Genomic DNA, 19904 nt, shown 5'->3' on the forward strand with positions numbered 1-19904 from the left:
TGAGTGTTGCACATCACCCCAAAAAAGTGTTGCACATAACCCCAAACATGCTATTTTGTGCGGACTGGCGTGACACCAACACAACGTAAGAAAATCACAAAATTGCTGTGGATTATCAAAAGTACTTAAAAAACTAACAATATAAAAATATTTACCTATAAGATGACCTAAAACCAATTCACGAAATCACTATGAATGTGAAAAGCGAAAATTACATTGAGCTCGAGAAATTTAACTCGCTTTTCGTACAGCAAACCAGCGTGCCATCTCGCGAGTTATTTATCTAAAACAAGGTACTATTGACACAAATAGATGACAGTATGCGGTTCTGTCAAATGTCGACATGCAGACCAGGAATCGGAAACGTTGCACATCACCCCATGTTGCACATCACCCCACACAACCCTACCATTTTACTCGTAATTCTAAAATATTTAATAAAAGAATAATTCCTTAATGATATTGCTCTCTCAATTTATATAAACTTTGATTTAAAAAAATCTAATTCTAATACACGTGTATAACTTAAATTGTTATAAATTTTAAACATTAAGAAATATTTTATATAATATATTTATTAATATTGATCATATGTCATAAATACTTTACTAAATATTTTGAAAATCTTCACAAATATAATTTAGGGGAAATCGGGGCTCGTTGGCACAAGGAGCAAGTTGACAATGCGTTCCGTTTATGTATTTATAGCGAAAGATATAATGGAAAAGTTATCATGGAAAAAATATCTCTTATATGATATAGGTACTTTTTCCAAAGTTTTATTTAAATCAAACAAGTATTACAATAGAAAAAGAGAAAACTCTAATTCAAGAGGTGGCAAGTAAATTTTCGAAATATCGTATTAATGCTCTTTAGCTCGAGAAGTAAATCAAAATGCGTATTATTAGTTAAAAGAAAAATTTATGTTACTATACGACATGTCATTTTAAGAAACAAAATAGTAATTTATTGTAAGAAAATGACTGAAATCATATATAGGGATGTGGTATGTTGGCTCATATCAAGGCATGCTTTGCTTGACTTGTTGTTGCCGCGCGCGTGAGACCTGTGTGAGCATGTGATTTGCTACCTACAATGCTGATAGAAACTAGATATATATTTATATAAATATTTTTGTATTGAAGAAAGCTACATCTAAAATAATTTACAATTGTTCTTCTGCAACAGCATTTTGCTATTCGATCATTATAAAATAACTTTAAAAGATACAGTCTTTATCAAGAAGTACATATCTGTTCCTGGCGGAAAAAATTTCTATGTATAACTACAAAATTTGACTAGAAATAAAAATTTGTACATTTTTGTTGAAATATTTAATTTTTTGTAGAAATAGTTTTTTTTTTAGAAATATCTACGAAATAGTATCACAAATTACAATGTTCTCAAATCAAGAAATTATTGCAAGTAGTATTTTATGAAAAATTACAATTTTATAAAAAATAGTACAAAAATCTACAAATTTTAAAAATTTAAGAAGAAATAAAATCTTAAAAAATTAAAACATCTGCTTACTTGTAGAACAATTATTTATAAATGACTATCAAGAGACACGGTAGTGTCTCGTGCAAAATACACGCGGAGCGAGACCGACCGTGACTCTTTTACGCGACGCGACGAGTTGCGAGTACCCGAGATGTTGATCTCGATAACGAGTGAACGGATCAAGTTCTAAGTAGGCTTGATCGATAGCTTGGGGTCGAATTAGGGGGGTTTCTCTTATAATATTCCGCTACGTGCCCTACGAGCGCAGATATTGCGACGCAAAGTTGAAATGTGAAAATTTATTTTTAAGATACTCCTTCTCCTCCTCCTCCTAACGCTCTCATTCAATATTATTATGATTATCAGAGAAATGTCACTTTCACTTTTTCGACGCTGGCGGCGCAGGTATCGCCAGTTTCGATATCGCGCGCGTATTTCGAAATTAGGTCGACAGACTTATCGGTCAGGAGGAAGATTTCTATTTAGTAAATCAGGTATATATATAATATATATTGAGTCAATTGCTTTATGTTTATCTGGAGAGATTTCGTATCCTTACATCGTATTACTATTACCACCGCTGCCGGAAAAGAAGGTTCTCTACGCTTGGCAGAAAGTGCCGCTAGGGAATTTTTAAGTCGATTAAGTCTATTGATTGGCTCACGATCCAGAGCTAAGTCCCGAGGTCTCGAGTTCGAATCATCAAGTTAAGTGTGTTTTTCAAATACGAGAAAATATTTATAATCATAGGTTGCATCTTAGAATAAAGAAACAAACTTAGTTAAAAAGTAGTAATATAATTTCAAAATAAATATAATTTTTTTTTATGTCGGGTGAATTTTCTCATTAGAGAGTGTTTTAATTCTAATATTTTCTTGTTGTCTACTGTACTCAAATAGATATAGAAATGTGTAGAATATCAGTATTAGCTGTAGTTTGGCGTAGTTTTACCGAAAAATGTATAGATCAAGATGCACCTTTTCACGAGATAACAGTTTCGTAGCTTCGTAAAAGAGAGGTCGCACTAATTTTCTTGATAATTATAAACAACGCGACATAACCGTATAACACCGTATAACACGAAGATTATAGGGCTTAATCAAGTTGGCCTTTAAGTATTATCACGCCATTCGGATAACATCTCTCAATTTGTCTGCCGAAAGTCGCTCAAAACAATTGTTGTTTCGAGTTAGCCGATTGCAGCTTGCAAACTGCGCCGCAAAAGCTCTCCCTCTCTCGGGTGTATCCGCAGAAGTGCTTTAACGAAGCGATGTTATTCGCGCGTTTCACATATGTGCGAATTGCCTGTCTTATCAAAGTACCGGGCCGACGAAGAGGAGCCGAGAACGCACGCGATAATACGCCCGTTTAAATTCGGCACGGCACCGTGATGCAATTTTTTTCCCCGTCACGGCGAGAATCCCCCTTACTTACGTAAGCAAGCGGCAGACATCGTTCTCGAAAAGTATATACGCGAGGTAGGCTACGCGTGTTTCCCTTACAGAGCTCTTGTAATATTCATCAGACTGCTAAGCTGCTGAAGTATGAATAAGGCTGGATTAACATGAAATACGGCAAACAGCTTCTATAAAATAGTCAAATATATATGAAGCTGAATTTCGTTTTCTCGGGCGAGAGGAGATTTGAAGAAATATTATATAAATTTATTATGCATATCTCTTTATACAATATTGTTTAATATATCGTCTAAATATAATATATTAAAAGCAAAAAAATATATAAAAACGGAGATAGAACGGTGACAAGACTCCGAGTTGAGTGTTTCCAGACGAGCGATGCGAGGCGCGAAAATCCCAGAGTGGCTGAACGAATACTCGTACGTGCGCGCACACATCTCGACGGAGTTTCAATTAATTCGGGCCGGCAGTTTCGTTTGTTTACACGGCGACCGCGGCTTTCGCGTCACGGCCGTTGTAAAATAGCCGGGCCGATAATCCCGTCACGATTCACCACCAACGGCGGTGCGTCACGAGTGCGAGTTCGCGGCGCGTCAGCTGCTGCATTCTCGCGTGATTTTCGCGGCAGCAATTACTATGTAAATACCGTAACTCTCCTGCGCGGAAGAAAGTAATTACTGTGATTCGCCATCGGGCGCGAGCGCGCGACCGCGACGTAGACTAAACGTCGCCAAACATTATTTTATTTTCCCTCGGCAAAACTTTTCGACTTTTAGCGATGTTCTTGCGAGTAACGTATATATATATGTTGTAATATTAGTTTAAGGTTATATTACGTCAGTGGTTTAACATGAAGTCTGCATTTGTTAGTTTAAGTATGAAATGCACTGAACGAGCCATTGTAGTGCACTTATTGCTTCTCTTGTTAATTATGTATCTGCAATTTATATCTTGCCCTTTAGCAAATGTTTGGGCATAAATAAATTTAATCAATCAATCAATCTCTCTCTCTCTCTCTCTCTCTCTCTCTCTCTCTCTTCTCTCTCCTCTCTCTCTCTCTCTCTCTCTCTCTCTCTCTCTCTCTCTCTCTCTCTCTCTCTCTCTCTCTCTCTCTCTCTCTCTCTCTCTCTCTCTCTCTCTCTCTCTCTCTCTCTCTCTCTCTCTCTCTCTCTCTTTCGAATGTCTTTGTAAAAATTGTGTACGTGTTTTGATTCGCAAACGTGATCTTAGTCGATTAAACAATTACCTAATATAAAAGAAAAGGTTTGCGTTTAAAAGAAAATATTTCGGCTGAAAGGCAATATTAGATATTTGTTGTCGACAGACAACATTTGTGAAAAAACATTTGTGAAAGGACATAAAAGCCCAGAACAGGGCCATTATTGGGAACTTCAACAATGTGAGTACCTTCAAAATTATGAAGAAAAGTATATTTAAAACAATCTAATGTAAAAAATTGTGCAAATTAGAAATTTGCACTTGGCTTCCTCATAGAGAAAGTGATGTCTTAACCCTTAAACTACACACTACCTATTTGAGACATAAACTACACCCTGGGTCATTTTGACCCAGCGCTACTTTGCGTAATTACCACAAACGGGGGATCGATTCTTTTTGGCTGAAATTAAAAGGGTGCATACTTGCAACACTCAAAATGAATATGAGATTGTTTATGAAAAGTTTTTAATAAAGCTTTGTGGTTAAAAAATTCAAAATATGGTTTATAAACCAAAAAATTGCTTTTTATGAAATATTCAATAACTTTCTAAATTTTCAATATTTTTACGTGAAAATTTAACTGCATACTCTCTGGATTATATACTTTAAAGTAAAAATACGCGCAAAAGCTAACATTTCAAAAAATGACCCATGATTTTCGGAACGTTTGACGCGGACGGCAGCCAGACACAGCCGGACGCCTGCTGACTTACAGCGACTATGTCGGATTTTATATGCCCTGCAACTTGACCGAAGTGTTAAAAAAGGCCACTTTTGGTATGATTTTTTTAGATAAAACTCTCTTAAAGAACATACGGCTGAAACTTATGCCAATCGATTCAGGATGTCAAGCACTTTGATAAAAAAATATGCTGCCACCCCCCACCTTGACAGGAACCATAGCAGCAACCTTTAAACGTGACATATTTTCGTACTGTACCTCCCTCACAGAACATACGATTGTTTTTTTTTTTTTTAAAGTAGCTCGAACATTTCTGAACATAAAAAAACAATGCTGCCATCGCTGGCCTTGACCAACAATTTTTGTGCCATTCGTAAGTCGCGCGACTTTTGGCTGCCAATTTGTAACGGGTCAATATACTTCTCTCACAGAACATACGAGGGTAATTATGCATAAAAAGACCCCACCTGCCAATGACCTTGACCTTGACATATGTTGTCAAGGTCACCCTCCTGAGTGACCTTTAGAAGTTTTTAGCCGGCGGTCGTTATTCATTAAAAAGTTATTAACAAAAAAAGTTTGGAAAATATAGCAGCTATTTTGAGTATTGGAAGACATAAACGACTAATATTACGTTTTTTCTTTAACCCCTTCGTTGGCATTGACGCAAAAGTGCGTCAAATTTTTCCGTGCCCTGTGTGGCATTGACGCAAAAGTGCGTCAACCTTTTTTTCCTATAACTTGCTTCGATTTGGCATCCAAGTCTTACACGGAAGTTTTTGGGGTCGCTGATTACGAATCTGAATTCAAAATTTGCAAATTCAAAATGGCGGATCCAAAATGGCGGATAAATATGCAAAAAATTACTTAATTGGGATGAAATTTGCATTTTGAATTTTCGAATTTTAAGTTCAGATTCGTAATCAGGGGCCCTCAAAAACCCCAGGGTACAAATTTTCAGGATAAAAAATTTTCCTGCCATTTTTGGCACTTTTTGTCGAATTCTCTCTGCCAACGAAGGGGTTAAGCAGAGAATACTTTATTTCGCGATTATTTCGCGAAAAAGTCGCTGTTTTACCAAAACACAACATTTAAAGCAGTAAATTGTTGATAAATTGTATATTGAATATATGTGAGTATTGGAAGGCATACTTAAATGACTAATACCTATATATGTCGAAATAGTTCACGCGCATGTACTTTCCACGCGAGACGAATTGTCACATGGGTTTGTGGCGCGCTTTACAAGCTCGTTTAAGTAGAGGTGGTATTAAACAAGATAAGTTAGTTGATCTTCTGTGTGAATATTTGTGGCGATATACAATAAAAGAGCTTATAAAGCACGCCACGAACCCATGTGGCATCTCGTTTCGCGTGGAAAGTGTATGCTTGAACTATTTTGACATAATATATATTAGTCATTTATGCCTTCCAATACTCACATATATTCAATATACAATTTATCAACAATTTACTGCTTTAAATGTTGTGTTTTGGTAAAGCAGCGACTTTCTCGCGAAATAAAGTATTCACTGCATTAACAAATAGACTTTAATTTTACCGCTTTAAATGTTGTGTTTTAGTAAAGCAGCGACTTTCTCGCAAAATATAGTATTCTCTGCTTTAAAAAAAAAAACGTAATATTAGTCGTTTATGCCTTCCAATATTCAAAATAGCTGCTATATTTTCCAAACTTTTTTTATTAATAACTTTTTAACGAATAACGACCGCCGGCTAAAAACTTCTGAAGGTCACTCAGGAGAGTGACCTTGACAACATATGTCAAAGTCAAGGTCATTGGCGGGTGGAGTATTTTTATGCATAATTACCCATACGAGTAATCTCTTGCCATGTATTTAAATAGAAAATAAAACAATCTTTGACGAGAACGGTCTTAAGAACCGACTATGAATACCGCCCATACTAGTGCGAAAATTCCCATCGAATATTTTGTGGCAAAAATAGTTGTAATAAACAAGCTGCGCGTACATTGTGAAACAAGGTAAGTTCATGTAACATTCACGTTTTTTTTTTATTTATTTTTTTATTCTTATTTTTTGTATTTAAAATCTTAAAAGTAGGATATAAAACATAAGTATAAATTACGAGGATTTTTTTAGTCGCTATCGCTGTCGGAACTATCGACAATAATATAGTCCTCGTCGTTACTATCATTGTGCTCTACAAGTAATATGTCTTCAACTCTTAATGCAGTTAAATCTCCGTGGAACCATAATGGCATAAGTTTATCGTTAACTAATAAAATACTTCGCTAAATATTTCCGCTAGTTTGAAAATTTTTGATAAGTACCTAACATGAGATAAATAATATACCACTGCAGCAATATGGGAGCAACAACCAGCGGAAATACTAAGCAAAGTATTCAAAAATGACAATTACATTCCAGTAATTGAGAGTGACAATGATGAAGATTAAAAAAATAATCTCGACTCACACTAAAAAAGCACCCCGTTTTGTGAGGGCCGAGGGGACTTACATTAAAAAAACACCCCGATAAGAAGTACAAAACCGTACTGCAACCTCCTCGTGGTGAACTCTGAAAACTTATTTTTTAAGGCTAACTGCAGACGATACTTATTTAAATACTTTATATACATACAATGTTAACATTCTTCTTTAACTGTTTTTCACGAAATAGATTTTCAATTATTTCATCTGATGTATCACATATTGTCATAGCAATCGCACTAAAGGTTAACGGTTTGGAAAGGCATATAAAATAAATGTACAAATAAAAATAAAATCTCAATTTTCACTAACTTTGTTGTCAAATAATTCAAGAATCCAGCATAAAAACCAGACTAGTACATTCGATGTACGATTATTCTTATTATTCATTAATCAGATTATATTTTGCTTCTACTTTTCTTCAAATGTTATTAATTGATGTTTACCGAGTACAACGTACTTTATATTAATCTTTACTATACTATAATCTTATTTTCACTAACGCTTATATTTCCTATTACAACATGTACACTCAATTTACGAATCGCAAAACACAAAAGATAATCGTTCACATTTACAAGATTTACAAAATACTTGTACCACTAAAACGAATAATCATCATACTGCCAAATTTGCCGCGAAATACAATAACGTCGTCGACCGCTGGACACGCGGAAAAAAGCAATGCGCCGATGTGCGCCTATCTCGTTCGCTCTTTTACTCTCCCGCTCGCTCGTTCACTCTCTCGCTCACTCTCCTGATTCATGCATACAACGCGCGCTATCTCGCTCGCACTCTCAATTCACTCTCTCACTCATTCTTGCACTATCTCGATCACTCAATGTATCTTTATTTTTTTTTAATTTAAAGTGACGCTGGGTACTCTTACCGTCTATCACTTGCAATATGTCAACAACATTTTAAACTTTTAAACGGATTATTAAATCATATGGATCTTTAATTTTTAACTTCCCATCAAACAAGGAATCCACCTCTTAAACGAGGTATATGCGAGACGAAGGCCGGGCCGAAATCGAATCACGGACCTTTGAGTTACTAATCAGTAATCACTCTGCACGGAGCCACGCGTCATCACCCTCTCAATCCATCAGCGTGGCTTGATAGCGCACTCCAGCTCTCAGAGCAACCGTACAAGAAAATCTTATAAACTTTATAGGACATACTAAAAATTCTCCTGCTTGCGTAAATATACACCGTAGTGTCTCGCGCTGCACGTGGACTTGCCGCGAGACACTACCGTGTCTTTTGATATTTCCATGTATGAGCGTTCAGACTTTAGACTCTAGAGCATTTTCGGCGGTTGGAGAGGTAACAATGCAATCGCTACAATTTATACAATATTAAAACAATTTTTTTATTATAAAGTGTATTATATATTACCGTTTGTGCTGACATGCACTAACAATAAAAGAAGGAATCGGAAAAAATTGTGAAAAAGTTTTCAGATCGTTAAATATTTAATAGATACGGCACATTTATTATTCTGTATTAATCTTTTCATTCATTTTAATATCAAGCATGCAAATCATATGCAACATTGTAGTGATTCTAATTATTTCGCTATTGATAACCTTTGTATTACTGATATCATTTATAGTCATTGCTTGTATAAGCAATTTTTTCACGTCAATCAAATGATCAAACTAGAACATCATAAAAGCGAACAAATAGTCAATAGATCAGAACCAGAACTGATCAGTCACTCGCACGCGTTTAATATAAAAACTTCGGTTTATCGTGATACACTTTATATAGTAACGAAAACATTTGTAATAATGTATAATATCTTTAAAATATTTCGAAATTAAATTAATTTTTACTTTTACATGTTTAATTGTTGTGCACATGCACATTTTTTAATAAAATAAATAATACATTATATCTCTTTAAAATTTGTTAGTGGTAGAGTATTAATAAAGTATTTTAATGCACTTTTTACTTATACCAAACGTAATTAAGATATAAAGACCGTAAATACATATTTAGTGACTTGTGTAATTTAAGAACTAAAAAAGAAGATATCAACACATAAAAAAAAAACATAGTGCCACAACAGAGTGTTCGTAAGTAACCTTTATTTAAAATAATACTTTAACAAACGTTTTGGTCTGTTATTAAATCATCTTTAGTGTAATAACTGAAGATAATACATAAAGTAAACAAATAGATAAAAATAAAAACCGCAATACATTACATTAATCGCATTAGTTTTTACAGCAATATAAAATTTGCATCGAACGCACACATCCTATTTCTTCAAAGTATAAGAGCCGAGAAATAAACTGAAATAAATAACAGACACAAATAACAACATGTCACATAACATGTCACATGTCAATGACATTATCTAACTAATAACAATATTATAAATGAAAATTTTGCAATATTACTTTTTACATGGAACACCGTAATTACCTCATCACGATACTTAATGTACATATTCAGAAAATATTTTTCTTACTCGTTCATTTAGATGACATGTTATTAAGTATTTGTGGATCCGTAATTCATTTCAATTTACTCCTCGACTTTTATATTATACATTGAAGAAATAGGATGAGCGTTCGATTCGAATTTTATATAGCGATAAGAACTAATGCGATTAATGCGCGTTTATTGTTATTTAAAATTTTTATCTTTTTAACCCAATTAAGAATTTAATCGACTGTACTGGCAATGATTATAATTGTGGCAACGATTATAATCGTCGTGACAAATCGTCACCGCGTTTTGACCAAGGATTCTGGTCATTCTAAAATTGATGTAATTTTAGATTCTTATAATATAAGCATCTTAATTAAATAATTAAATTTATTGCAAAAAATATTACCTCAGCCAGGGTTCGAACCTGGAACCTCCCTCATTCCGTGAGGGGTGTCGTACCAATTCGATCACTGAAGCATATGGTAATATTTATCGCAATAACACGTATTAAGATGACAAACAATAAAAAGGTAATACATTTCGCAATAACCCGGGAAAAAATGGAAGAGATCTGAACAGATTTGAGCAGATCTCATCAGATCCAATCCACTCAGATCTAGTTTGATCAAAATATTGGCCCTATCTGATCAGATCTAATCAGACATGAGTAGATCTGATCCGATCCTAGAGGATAGAGTCAGATATGTAACGAGAATAATCTATTATATCTGCTCAGATCCAATCAGACATGAGTAGATCTGATCCGATCCGGTGTCCATCCACTGCAGAAAATTGTTGTTTTCAAATGTTATTTTTTAAATGTGCCACTTTATTTTAAAAGTGGACTCCACGATACAAAAGTTGTGCCGTTCCACGATTTACATAACTTGGCGCAACTTAGCACGACACTGCCGTGTCTGATACCGTTCTTATACCACTGTTCATCAAATTTTAAATACGAGAATCAGATTCCGTCGGATGCCATCTATCGGATACTTTGAGATGCAGCATTATGATCTGATCATATATAATCTTATATGACTATATAAGTTTATATGTGATTATATTATTTTATCAGTTTAAATTATAAGGTATGTTTGCAAAATAATTTAAAAGATTTATGTTTTATATATACATATACACATTAATCTTTTATATTTACCTATTATTAATTAATTTTGCACGGTACTTTTTTAATGGAATATTTATAATAAATTCTAAATATGGTGTCGAAATTAACAATTATTATTAAATTGGAAGAGACTATATTTATTATATATGTTAATGTTTCAAAATTGAGAAAACTGTTTTTAATATAAAAATTAATTGATTTTTTGACCAAAAATCATTTAAAAGGTTCCCCTTTATAGAGTTAATATTCCCCTTAAGGTTCCCCTTTATAGAGTTAATATTATATTTGATATAATATCCAACATTGGGTGTAAAAATTAATAATGGACGATTTGAGAACGAAATTTTTATAAGTTCTATACTAGCGAGATCTGCTCAGATCCGGCAAGATCGGAAGAGATCTGATTGGATCAGCAACACAACTTTGTAAGTCAAGATTGGACTTATCTGGTGAGATCAAGATATGTCTGACTAGGTCTGCTCAGATCCGGCAAGATCGGAAGAGATCTGATTGAATCAGCAACACAACTTTGTAAGCCAAGATTGGTCTTATCTGGTGAGATCAAGACATGTCTGGCTAGGTCTGCTCAGATCCGACAAGATCTGAGGCATAATGTCTGCTCGTACTTCAGAAGATCTGAAGCAATCAGATAATGTCCGATTAGATCGGAAGAGATCCGATTGGATCTGCGATTCAATATCGAACGGCAGCAATGGTCAGATCTGGTGAGATCGGATTATAGTTCAGCATATCTGGCTGCATGTGATTAAATATGGCCATGCAGATCTGGCGAGATAAAATTGTATCCAATCAGATCTGACTTTACTTGAATTTCAGATCTCATTGTATCTTATTTTATCAAATCAGACATGGTCAGATCTCCTCCATTTTTTCCCGGGAAATTTAATTTAATCGCCGAGTTACATTGTGCTAGGCTCCACCAGTGGCAGCGTCTACTTGTTCTTCAGAGAATCATGTTTATTTCTTCAAATAATACCACTATCGGTAAATAATCCTTCAGTTGCAATTACGTTAAGTTTTTATTCATAATTTTTTTAGTATATAATCAGAAATGTAGGTTTTAGTCAAATGTTGATTGAACAAATGACATATTATGACTCTACGCTGTGCGATTGGCATATTTATTAACGTTTATTAACGTTTGTCTTTTACCAGGAGGGTGTGGTCACACGTGTGGCAATATCACCTGACGAGAAGACCGTAGCCCTAGCCACCACTCGCGGTACCGTCTGTCTAGTCTCTCTAAAATCTATTCCGTAACTGATAATATATATAATATATACTAATAATTATGAAAGTGATTTAACTAAAAAATAAAAAAAAATTATTTTATTGCTTATTTCGTGTACTATTGATCAAAATTATAATAATTTGAAGTCATTCCCGGAAAAAGTTCTAAAGCTTTTTATTGCGAAGATATAGTCTTATCATTAAATAAACCATTTAAGTCATTTATTTTTTAAAATTGAGTTTTATAAAAAAAAATCTTGTTATGTCACACATATAGATTTAGATAATTCTCCTAACTCTTAAATCTTCAATGTTTCAAAGTGACGCTTATTTGTGTCAATCAAGATCACCGTTTCTGTGATCTTCTCTAAATTTAAAACTCTTTCTTCTATCTATTATTTTTTTCTATCTCTTAATTTCTACATATTGATTAAAAAAATACTATTATATTCTTTATATAATCTCCTCATTTTACATGCATTTTATTACTTAAGACTTACTTAAGAAAGTCACTCAAATTTAATTTTTAAAAATGTCTTCTTCAGCATCATCTTCAGCATTCTTAGTTTTCACATCTCAAAGTATTTTTTATCTGTGTCAATCTTGTTTGCAACTTAGCAAGTTCATTCATCATATCATTATTCGACAGTTCATTCTTATCGTAGACAACCTGTTTAGCATGTTTAACTATGTTAGGATCCATTTTCAAAGTCGACCAATCCATGGAATAGCCAACGTTATGCCTATGGCCATCATAAACAATCAGATTATCATCGTAAGGTTTGAAACTTATCTTACCGCATTTGAGGTAATGTGGAAAGAGAAGAATCTTGTTGGAAAAGAAATTAAAAGGATTTGACCACGTCCATTTAGAATTCCAGCAGAACGGTTTCCCGACTGTCATTCTTTCGAAACAAGCGATCAGGCGTACCTGGGAGATTAGTCCGATAATCTCGGCCTTATTCAGAATCTCGGCAATGTTGTTGATTGCCAAACCATTAAGTAAATTAAACAGCACGATGACTATGTGAAAGATGAACAGCACGAGTACAATGCGGCTCCAAACAGGATACGCAGAAAAAGAAATGTCTTTGGCGTCAAACTCGCCGGTGAACATAATGAAGGTTTTGAAAAGCGAAAGATCAAAATTAGAGAAACCGTCATTCCTCAAGAGCATGTAGAAAGCTAGAGTGAATGCAAAAATCAGAATTAGATACGGGAAGGAAAAGCGAACGAAATTGAAGAAGACAGTTCGAAACATTTCGATACAAGATGGAAACAGATGCTGGCTTATCAGAGTCATTAACTCCCAGGTGGACAGCAGGATAACCATGACCCTGATTTGCAGTCCTGCGCCGCACAACAGTGCAAAAGTCAGTACAATTAGCAGAACTTGTGACCAGTTTTCCAATCTACCAAGTAGCGTTGGGGATAGGAGCGAAATTGCAAGATCTCTCGATAGGTAAAGAGCAGCAACATCCCCATGACAAAAACCCACGATAGATTGTTTTGCAATGTAAGGAAAGTACTTGCAAAGACTGTATTGAAACTATCGTTAGCAATTTGCTGTTTATTTTCACTTGATGTGTCGTAAGTCATGCTTAGTATGTAGGCGTTCACGAAGAAATAGAACATTGTGTAAAAAACGAAATTTGCGTACAAAACATGCCGTATCATGTACCATTTAATGCAGAGAAAGGACGAGATTAACGGATGTCTCAACAAATGTTTGAGAGTGTCGTTATTGGCGATATACAAAATTACTTCCATTTCACAGGTCGCTCGCAAAATTTCTTGCCGTTCAGCGAAATTTTCGTGCGGCATCAAGCAACGATAGTCGAACTCGATCGTACACTCGTCCGTCCATTCTTTCTTTAATTGAATGCAGTCATTAAAATAGCTGGACAATATGAAATCTGGAATATCCGCGATAACGATGTTGTTGAATATGTTCACCTGACCAAGGTAACTGCCTTCCTTGAGAAGTAGAGTTGCAGCTTCGTACCAATTTCTCTCGAGAGCGTAATGCAACGCCGTATTGCCTATATCTGTAAAATAAAAAATTTTGATACAGAATAGCTATACAAATTTTTCAAAAAGCGCCTAAAAGACGAAATCTCATAATTCAAATATTTGTAAGAAATTTATGTTTTCTAAGAAATGCTATTTCTTTTATTGTTTGTACTGTTATACTTGTCGATATATATGTATGATATAATCACCATCAACGGAACAAACATCCACGGTTTCCCTAAATCCTTGTCCCAGGATCAGCTTTATATACTCCAACTGATTGTCAATTTCTAGTGGCGATAATTCCAGTAGTCGGCAAACTCCCAGAATCATCTTACCGGTTACTTCGGGCCGTGGGTTAAGTAGTTCACGAAAAATGATATCATGACCATACAAAAGGACCTCTTTTTTAATCATATTCAAATCTGCTAAAGCGCCTAAAAAACGAAATCATAATTCAGATATTTGTAAGAAATTTGTTTTCTTAGAAATGCTATTTCTTTTATTGTTTGTACTATTATACTTGTCGATATATGTATATAATCACCATCAACGGAACAAACACCCATGGTTTTCCTTAATCTGAGTCTCAGGAACAGCTTTATATTCTCCAACTTATTGTCGATTTTTAGTGGCGATATTTCCAGTAGTCGGCAAACTTCCAGAATCATCTTACCGGTTACTTTGGGCCGTGGGTTAAGTAGTTCACGAAAAATGATATCATGACCATACAAAAGGACCTCTTTTTTAATCATATTCAAATCTGCTAAAGCGCCTAAAAGACGAAATCATAATTCAGATATTTGTAAGAAATTTGTTTTCTTAGAAATGCTATTTCTTTTATTGTTTGTAATATTATATACTTGTCGATATATGTATATAATCACCATCAACGGAACAAACATCCATGGTTTCCCTAAATCCTTGTCCCAGGATCAGCTAACTCCAACAGATTGTCGATTTCTAGTTGTGACATTTCCAGTTGTCGGAAGACTTCTAGAATCATCTTATCAGTTACTTCGCGTCGTGCTTTGGGCCCCCAGTTATATAGTTCACAAAACTTGATATCACGACCATACAAGAGGACCTGTTTTTTAATCATATTCAAATGTGCTAAAGCGCCTAAAAAACGAAATCTTAATTCAAATATTTGTAAGAAATTTATGTTTTCTTAGAAATGCTATTTCTTTTATTGTTTGTACTATTATACTTGTCGATATATGTATATAATCTAATCACCATCAATGGAACGAACATCTATGGTTTCCCTAAATCGTTGTCCCAAGATCAGCTTTATATACTCCAACTGATTGTCGATTTCTAGTGGCGATATTTCCAGTAGTCGGCAGACGTCCAGAATCATCGTACCGGTTACTTCGGGTCGTGAGTTAAGTAGTTCACGAAAAGTGATATCATGATCATACAAAAGGACCTCTTTTTTCATGATATTCAAACGTACTAAAGCGCATAAAAGGCGAAATCATAATTCAGATATTTGTAAGAAATTTATGTTTTTTAAGAAATGCTATTTCTTTTATTGTTTGTGCTATTATTTGTCGATATATGTATATAATTACCATCAACGGAACGAACATCCATGATTTCCCTATTTCCCTGTCCCAGGATCACCTTTATACACTCCAACTGATTATCGACTTGTGCTGTTGATCTTCTCAGGATCAGCTTTATATACTCCAACTGATCGGACGCATTTTTTATTTCTAGTGGCGATATTTCCAGTAGTCGGCAGGCTTCCAGAATCATCTTATCGGTTACTTCGGGTCGTAAGTTAAGTAGTTCACGAAAAACGATGTCATGACCATACAAAAGAGCCTCTTCTTTGATTATTTTCAAACGTGCTGGGCTTTCAATAGACCTCCTTAGAATCTCGCAAATGTCCAAGTTACTGACCGAGGAATCTCATCATAATAATAAATTAATAAATTAATAATATACATGTTAAACAAATTATACAAAATTGATTTTGTTTACATGTTGAATACATGTTTAAAATAAATATTGGATCCGTACTTATTAGCTGATTTATTAATAATGATTTTGCAGGTTGGACGCACCAGTGCGCACTCAGTGAACATTAAAGCCATTGTACACTGATTTAATCTCTAATATTTAAAGTAAAATGCAAATATTTCGACTGATAAAATGCCCAATACAATTTTACCAAATAGTACAATAAAGAATATTAAGCACTTCGTGACTTAACCCGTTTATATTAAATATACACTTTATATATACGTTGATTTGTGTACGATGGCTTTAATGTGCACTGAGTGCGCACTGGTGTGTCCAACCGAATTCGCTATAAGAAAGACGAGTGAGATTATCACAAATTGGGACACTGTCAATATAATTGGGACATGTACTAATTTTGCAATAATTACATCGCATGGCTATATTTATAGCAATTCTTCGGCGACTCTGAAAGATGATACATAAACTTGGCATGGAGTCCTTCTTTCATGCCTTTCAGACATTTTTAGTCTCGTCACTACTGTTCAGATAGAATTTATGAATTTAAGAATCTGCTTTTTTATCTGCAAGTCTTCAAAGAAATTTGAATAAAATGACAGTAAATTCTTCACAATTTAATTTCTTCTAAGAACAATTATTTGTATATTTTGTAATCTATCAGGGTCAGAACATTTGTATATTATATGTACCATTTTTTTTTAACGAAAATGCTTATTCTCTCCTTGCTCATGCATGCGCGGGTGCGAGCACACACGTACACGCCATGCACACAATACGTGCACGCATACACACAATTACCTTGCATATTTCGGAAGAAGTTAGCAAAAAAAGAAAAAGAGGAAGATGAAGAAGCTGTCGACTCATGAGGACTAGGGGTAAGCGACGGTATATCCACTGTGATACTACCGCCTATAGAACACGGCTGGGATGTTAGGAAGCTCTCGGGGTACGATCTAACCGAGTAAGGAAACGATGAAAGTAGTGGTATATCGAAACAGTACCTATTTCGAAACACTCTAATTTTTCTCATGTTACCCGTCACGTAATTACACTTTAATTTTTCTCATGTTAATCGTCATCATAATGCTCTTTGTCACTAATATGAAAATTTGATATTACATGACGGCTATAACATGAGAAAAATTAAAGTGTTCCGAAATATGTTCGCTTACCTCTTTATTTTCTGATCATCTAAGTCCACATTACTTTCACTTATATTATGTTTCTTCTTATAAAAAGTAGAATTGCTTCCGTCGGACGACATCTTCTCACATTAGAATCTTCAAATTTGTCTCCTGTTATGTTTGATAATATTCGTACTTCTTTCTGCGTAAAATCACAGAGAAATCTGTTAAAATGTTTTTTCGTCGTCTATAGTTAATGTAGAATTGTATGAAATAACGATTTATTCAGCAGTAAGTAATCCTACGCAATCCTTTCACCACTTGTGTAAGACTGTACTGAATGATACACAAGTTGAGCGTGAAACCAAAGCGAATGATAAGCGGAGATATGTGTGATAAATAAAAGAAAAAAAATATATAACGTAAACTGCTGCTGCAGATTTCGCCTATCTTAATCTCATTTTGTCTTTAATACAACGTTGTTATCGAATTACTTTATTTCTGAAAATTACACATTTTACGATATATTACTTATTGTCTTAATATACTCAAAATGTACTTAATATAAACAAAATTTTTATTTTTTACTGCTTTCTTGGATATTATCTATGATCTTTTCTTCTGCCTCTATTTTTTAACCTTTGTTGTGCACACCTCTTCAAAATTACGTATTGTGCACAGGGGGTCTATTAGACCCCATAGTCACTTAATTGTTTATTACAGACGTACAATTCGTTATTTTGACTCAAACAAAATTGCTGGCTATTGTTCAAAGCTTCCAAATTAGGTCTAATAGGTTTCATTAATATCTTGCAACATAACAGAATTACAAATGATATGTTAACTAAAGAAACCGAAAAATGGACTTTTTTCACTAAAAAATGCATAAAAAATTCAATTTTTAATATTTGTACGTATTGTACGTATTAGAAAAACGCGTTTGAAAAAACGCTGGGGTCTATTTGACCCCTGTGTGCACAACAAAGGTTAAATCTATAGTTTATTTACAAAGACAAAATATAGGAGGATTGGGATGGGGAATATACGTGTATGGGTGCGAGAGGGTGCTCGGTAATCGATTATGCAATTGTAAACGATAGTGCGCAAGAACGAGTGTTGGAATTTAAAATAGGGGACAGGGTGGACTCGGATTTGCCTCTGACCTTGTTACTGGAGGAAGAGGAGAATACGAGACAAATAGAGGGGTGGACAGAAAAGGAAGAAGAGGAACAGAATATGTCAAAGAAGATCATATGTTGGAACGAAGAGGTAAGGAAATTATACAGGGAAAAGACGGAGGTATGGAATGAAAACGAGGTCCAAAAAATAGAGTCGGTGGATAAGAAATTGGAGAAAATCAAAAACTGGATCCTTGGAGCCTTAGTTTATAAGGAAGTCAAGATAAAGAAAAGAAAAAAATAGGGCACAAAGATTGGTGGAATAGGAGCTGTACCAGAAAGAAGAGGAAGGTGAAAAGAAAGTACAGAAGATGGAGAAGTGGAAAGGGAAGTAAGGAAGACTATTTGGAAGGAAAGAAATGCCTGAAGGGGTGGTTAGAGAGGAAAAAGATGGAGAAGAGAGAGAAGGAAGAAGAGAGGAATTAAGAAAATTGAAGGACGAAAAGAAAATTTGGAACTACATAAACAGTCGAAGAAAGAAGAAAGAATGAAAAGAGAATAATATTCCGAAAGAGAACTGGAGAAGTTACTTCATGGAGTTGTTAGGTGGGTCCGAGATGGAAGGAAGGGAAGAGGCGTTGGAGGTGCGTGACATGGGAACAGAATAAAGAAATGAGGAACAGGTTCAAGATACAGAAAAGGAGTTGCAAGAAGAGGAGATAGTGAGGGCAGTCAGGAATATGAAGTTAGGCAAAGCTGCAGGTGTCGATGAAATCCCAATGAAAGCATGGCGGTATGGTGGCGCAGCAGTAAGAAGAGGTTTAACTGATCTGTTGAAGCTCATTTGGAAGGAAGGTAAAATTCCGACCGAATATGGCGAACAAGTATAGTTATCCCCTTATATAAAAGGGGGGATAAAGAGAGAACAGACAACTATCGAGGGATCAAATTGGAGGAAATAATGGGATGATACCTGACAGCCAAGCCGGCTTTAGGAAAGGGAGGTCTACGATGGACAACATATTTATCTTGAACCATATAGTGCAAAGGGAGAAGAAGGAAGGTATGGCAATTGGGAAAGACAAGATTTTCGCAATATTTGTGGATCTAAGGGCAGCATTCGACAACGTTGACAGAGAAATTTTATAAAAGAGAATGGAAGAGAAAGGAGTGGAATGCAGTTTAATAAACAGAATAAAAGAAATTTACAAAGAGACGGAGGTGACAATAAGGACGAAGGATGGGTTCACAAGGTGCCTCAAGACAAAGAAAGGTGTAAGGCAGGGCTGTGTGATGAGTCCCGCCCTGTTCAATTTATACATTGCGGACATTGATAAAGCTTTAGAAATGCGTGGCATAGGAGGGGTAGAGCTAGGAGGAGTGAGAGTGTGGTCATTAGCATACGTGAATGATATAGTTTTGGTAGCGAAAAACAGAGAGGCTTTACTAGATATAATGAGCATGTTAAAAAGATTTTTAAAAGAAAAAAAACTAGAATTAAGTACAGAAAAAACTAAAGTGTTGGTATTTAATAGTAA

General features: G+C 34.8%; 2 protein-coding genes across 5 annotated transcripts in view; one reads left to right on the top strand and one right to left on the bottom strand.

The window, feature by feature from the left end:
* Window positions 1-8768: 8768 nt before the first annotated feature.
* Window positions 8769-19904, top strand: part of LOC139820894 (uncharacterized) — a 31702-nt gene continuing 20566 nt past the window's right edge. Inside the window, exon 1 of the mRNA XM_071791480.1 lies at window positions 8769-9375. The gene's annotated coding sequence lies outside the window, so the exon portion shown is untranslated. The remainder of the gene's footprint in view (window positions 9376-19904) is intronic.
* Window positions 12204-18194, bottom strand: LOC139820284 (transient receptor potential cation channel protein painless-like). Of its 4 annotated transcripts, XM_071790429.1 has the most exons (8): window positions 17297-18194; window positions 16923-17077; window positions 15710-16051; window positions 15372-15590; window positions 14680-14907; window positions 14342-14569; window positions 14076-14167; window positions 12204-13991 (listed from the first exon to the last, which is right to left on the bottom strand). In XM_071790429.1, exons 1-8 carry the CDS (start codon window positions 17386-17388, stop codon window positions 13503-13505), a joined length of 1845 nt encoding a protein of 614 aa, XP_071646530.1. In that variant the 5' UTR covers window positions 17389-18194; the 3' UTR covers window positions 12204-13502. The 4 variants fall into 4 exon arrangements, with proteins under 4 accessions (XP_071646530.1, XP_071646528.1, XP_071646531.1 ...); XM_071790427.1 differs by having other exon boundaries at window positions 12204-14167; window positions 17297-18188; XM_071790430.1 differs by lacking the exon at window positions 15372-15590 and having other exon boundaries at window positions 12204-14167; window positions 17297-18190.

The sequence above is a fragment of the Temnothorax longispinosus genome, chromosome 10, assembly GCF_030848805.1.
Source record: "Temnothorax longispinosus isolate EJ_2023e chromosome 10, Tlon_JGU_v1, whole genome shotgun sequence".
NCBI classification, from domain to species: domain Eukaryota; kingdom Metazoa; phylum Arthropoda; class Insecta; order Hymenoptera; family Formicidae; genus Temnothorax; species Temnothorax longispinosus.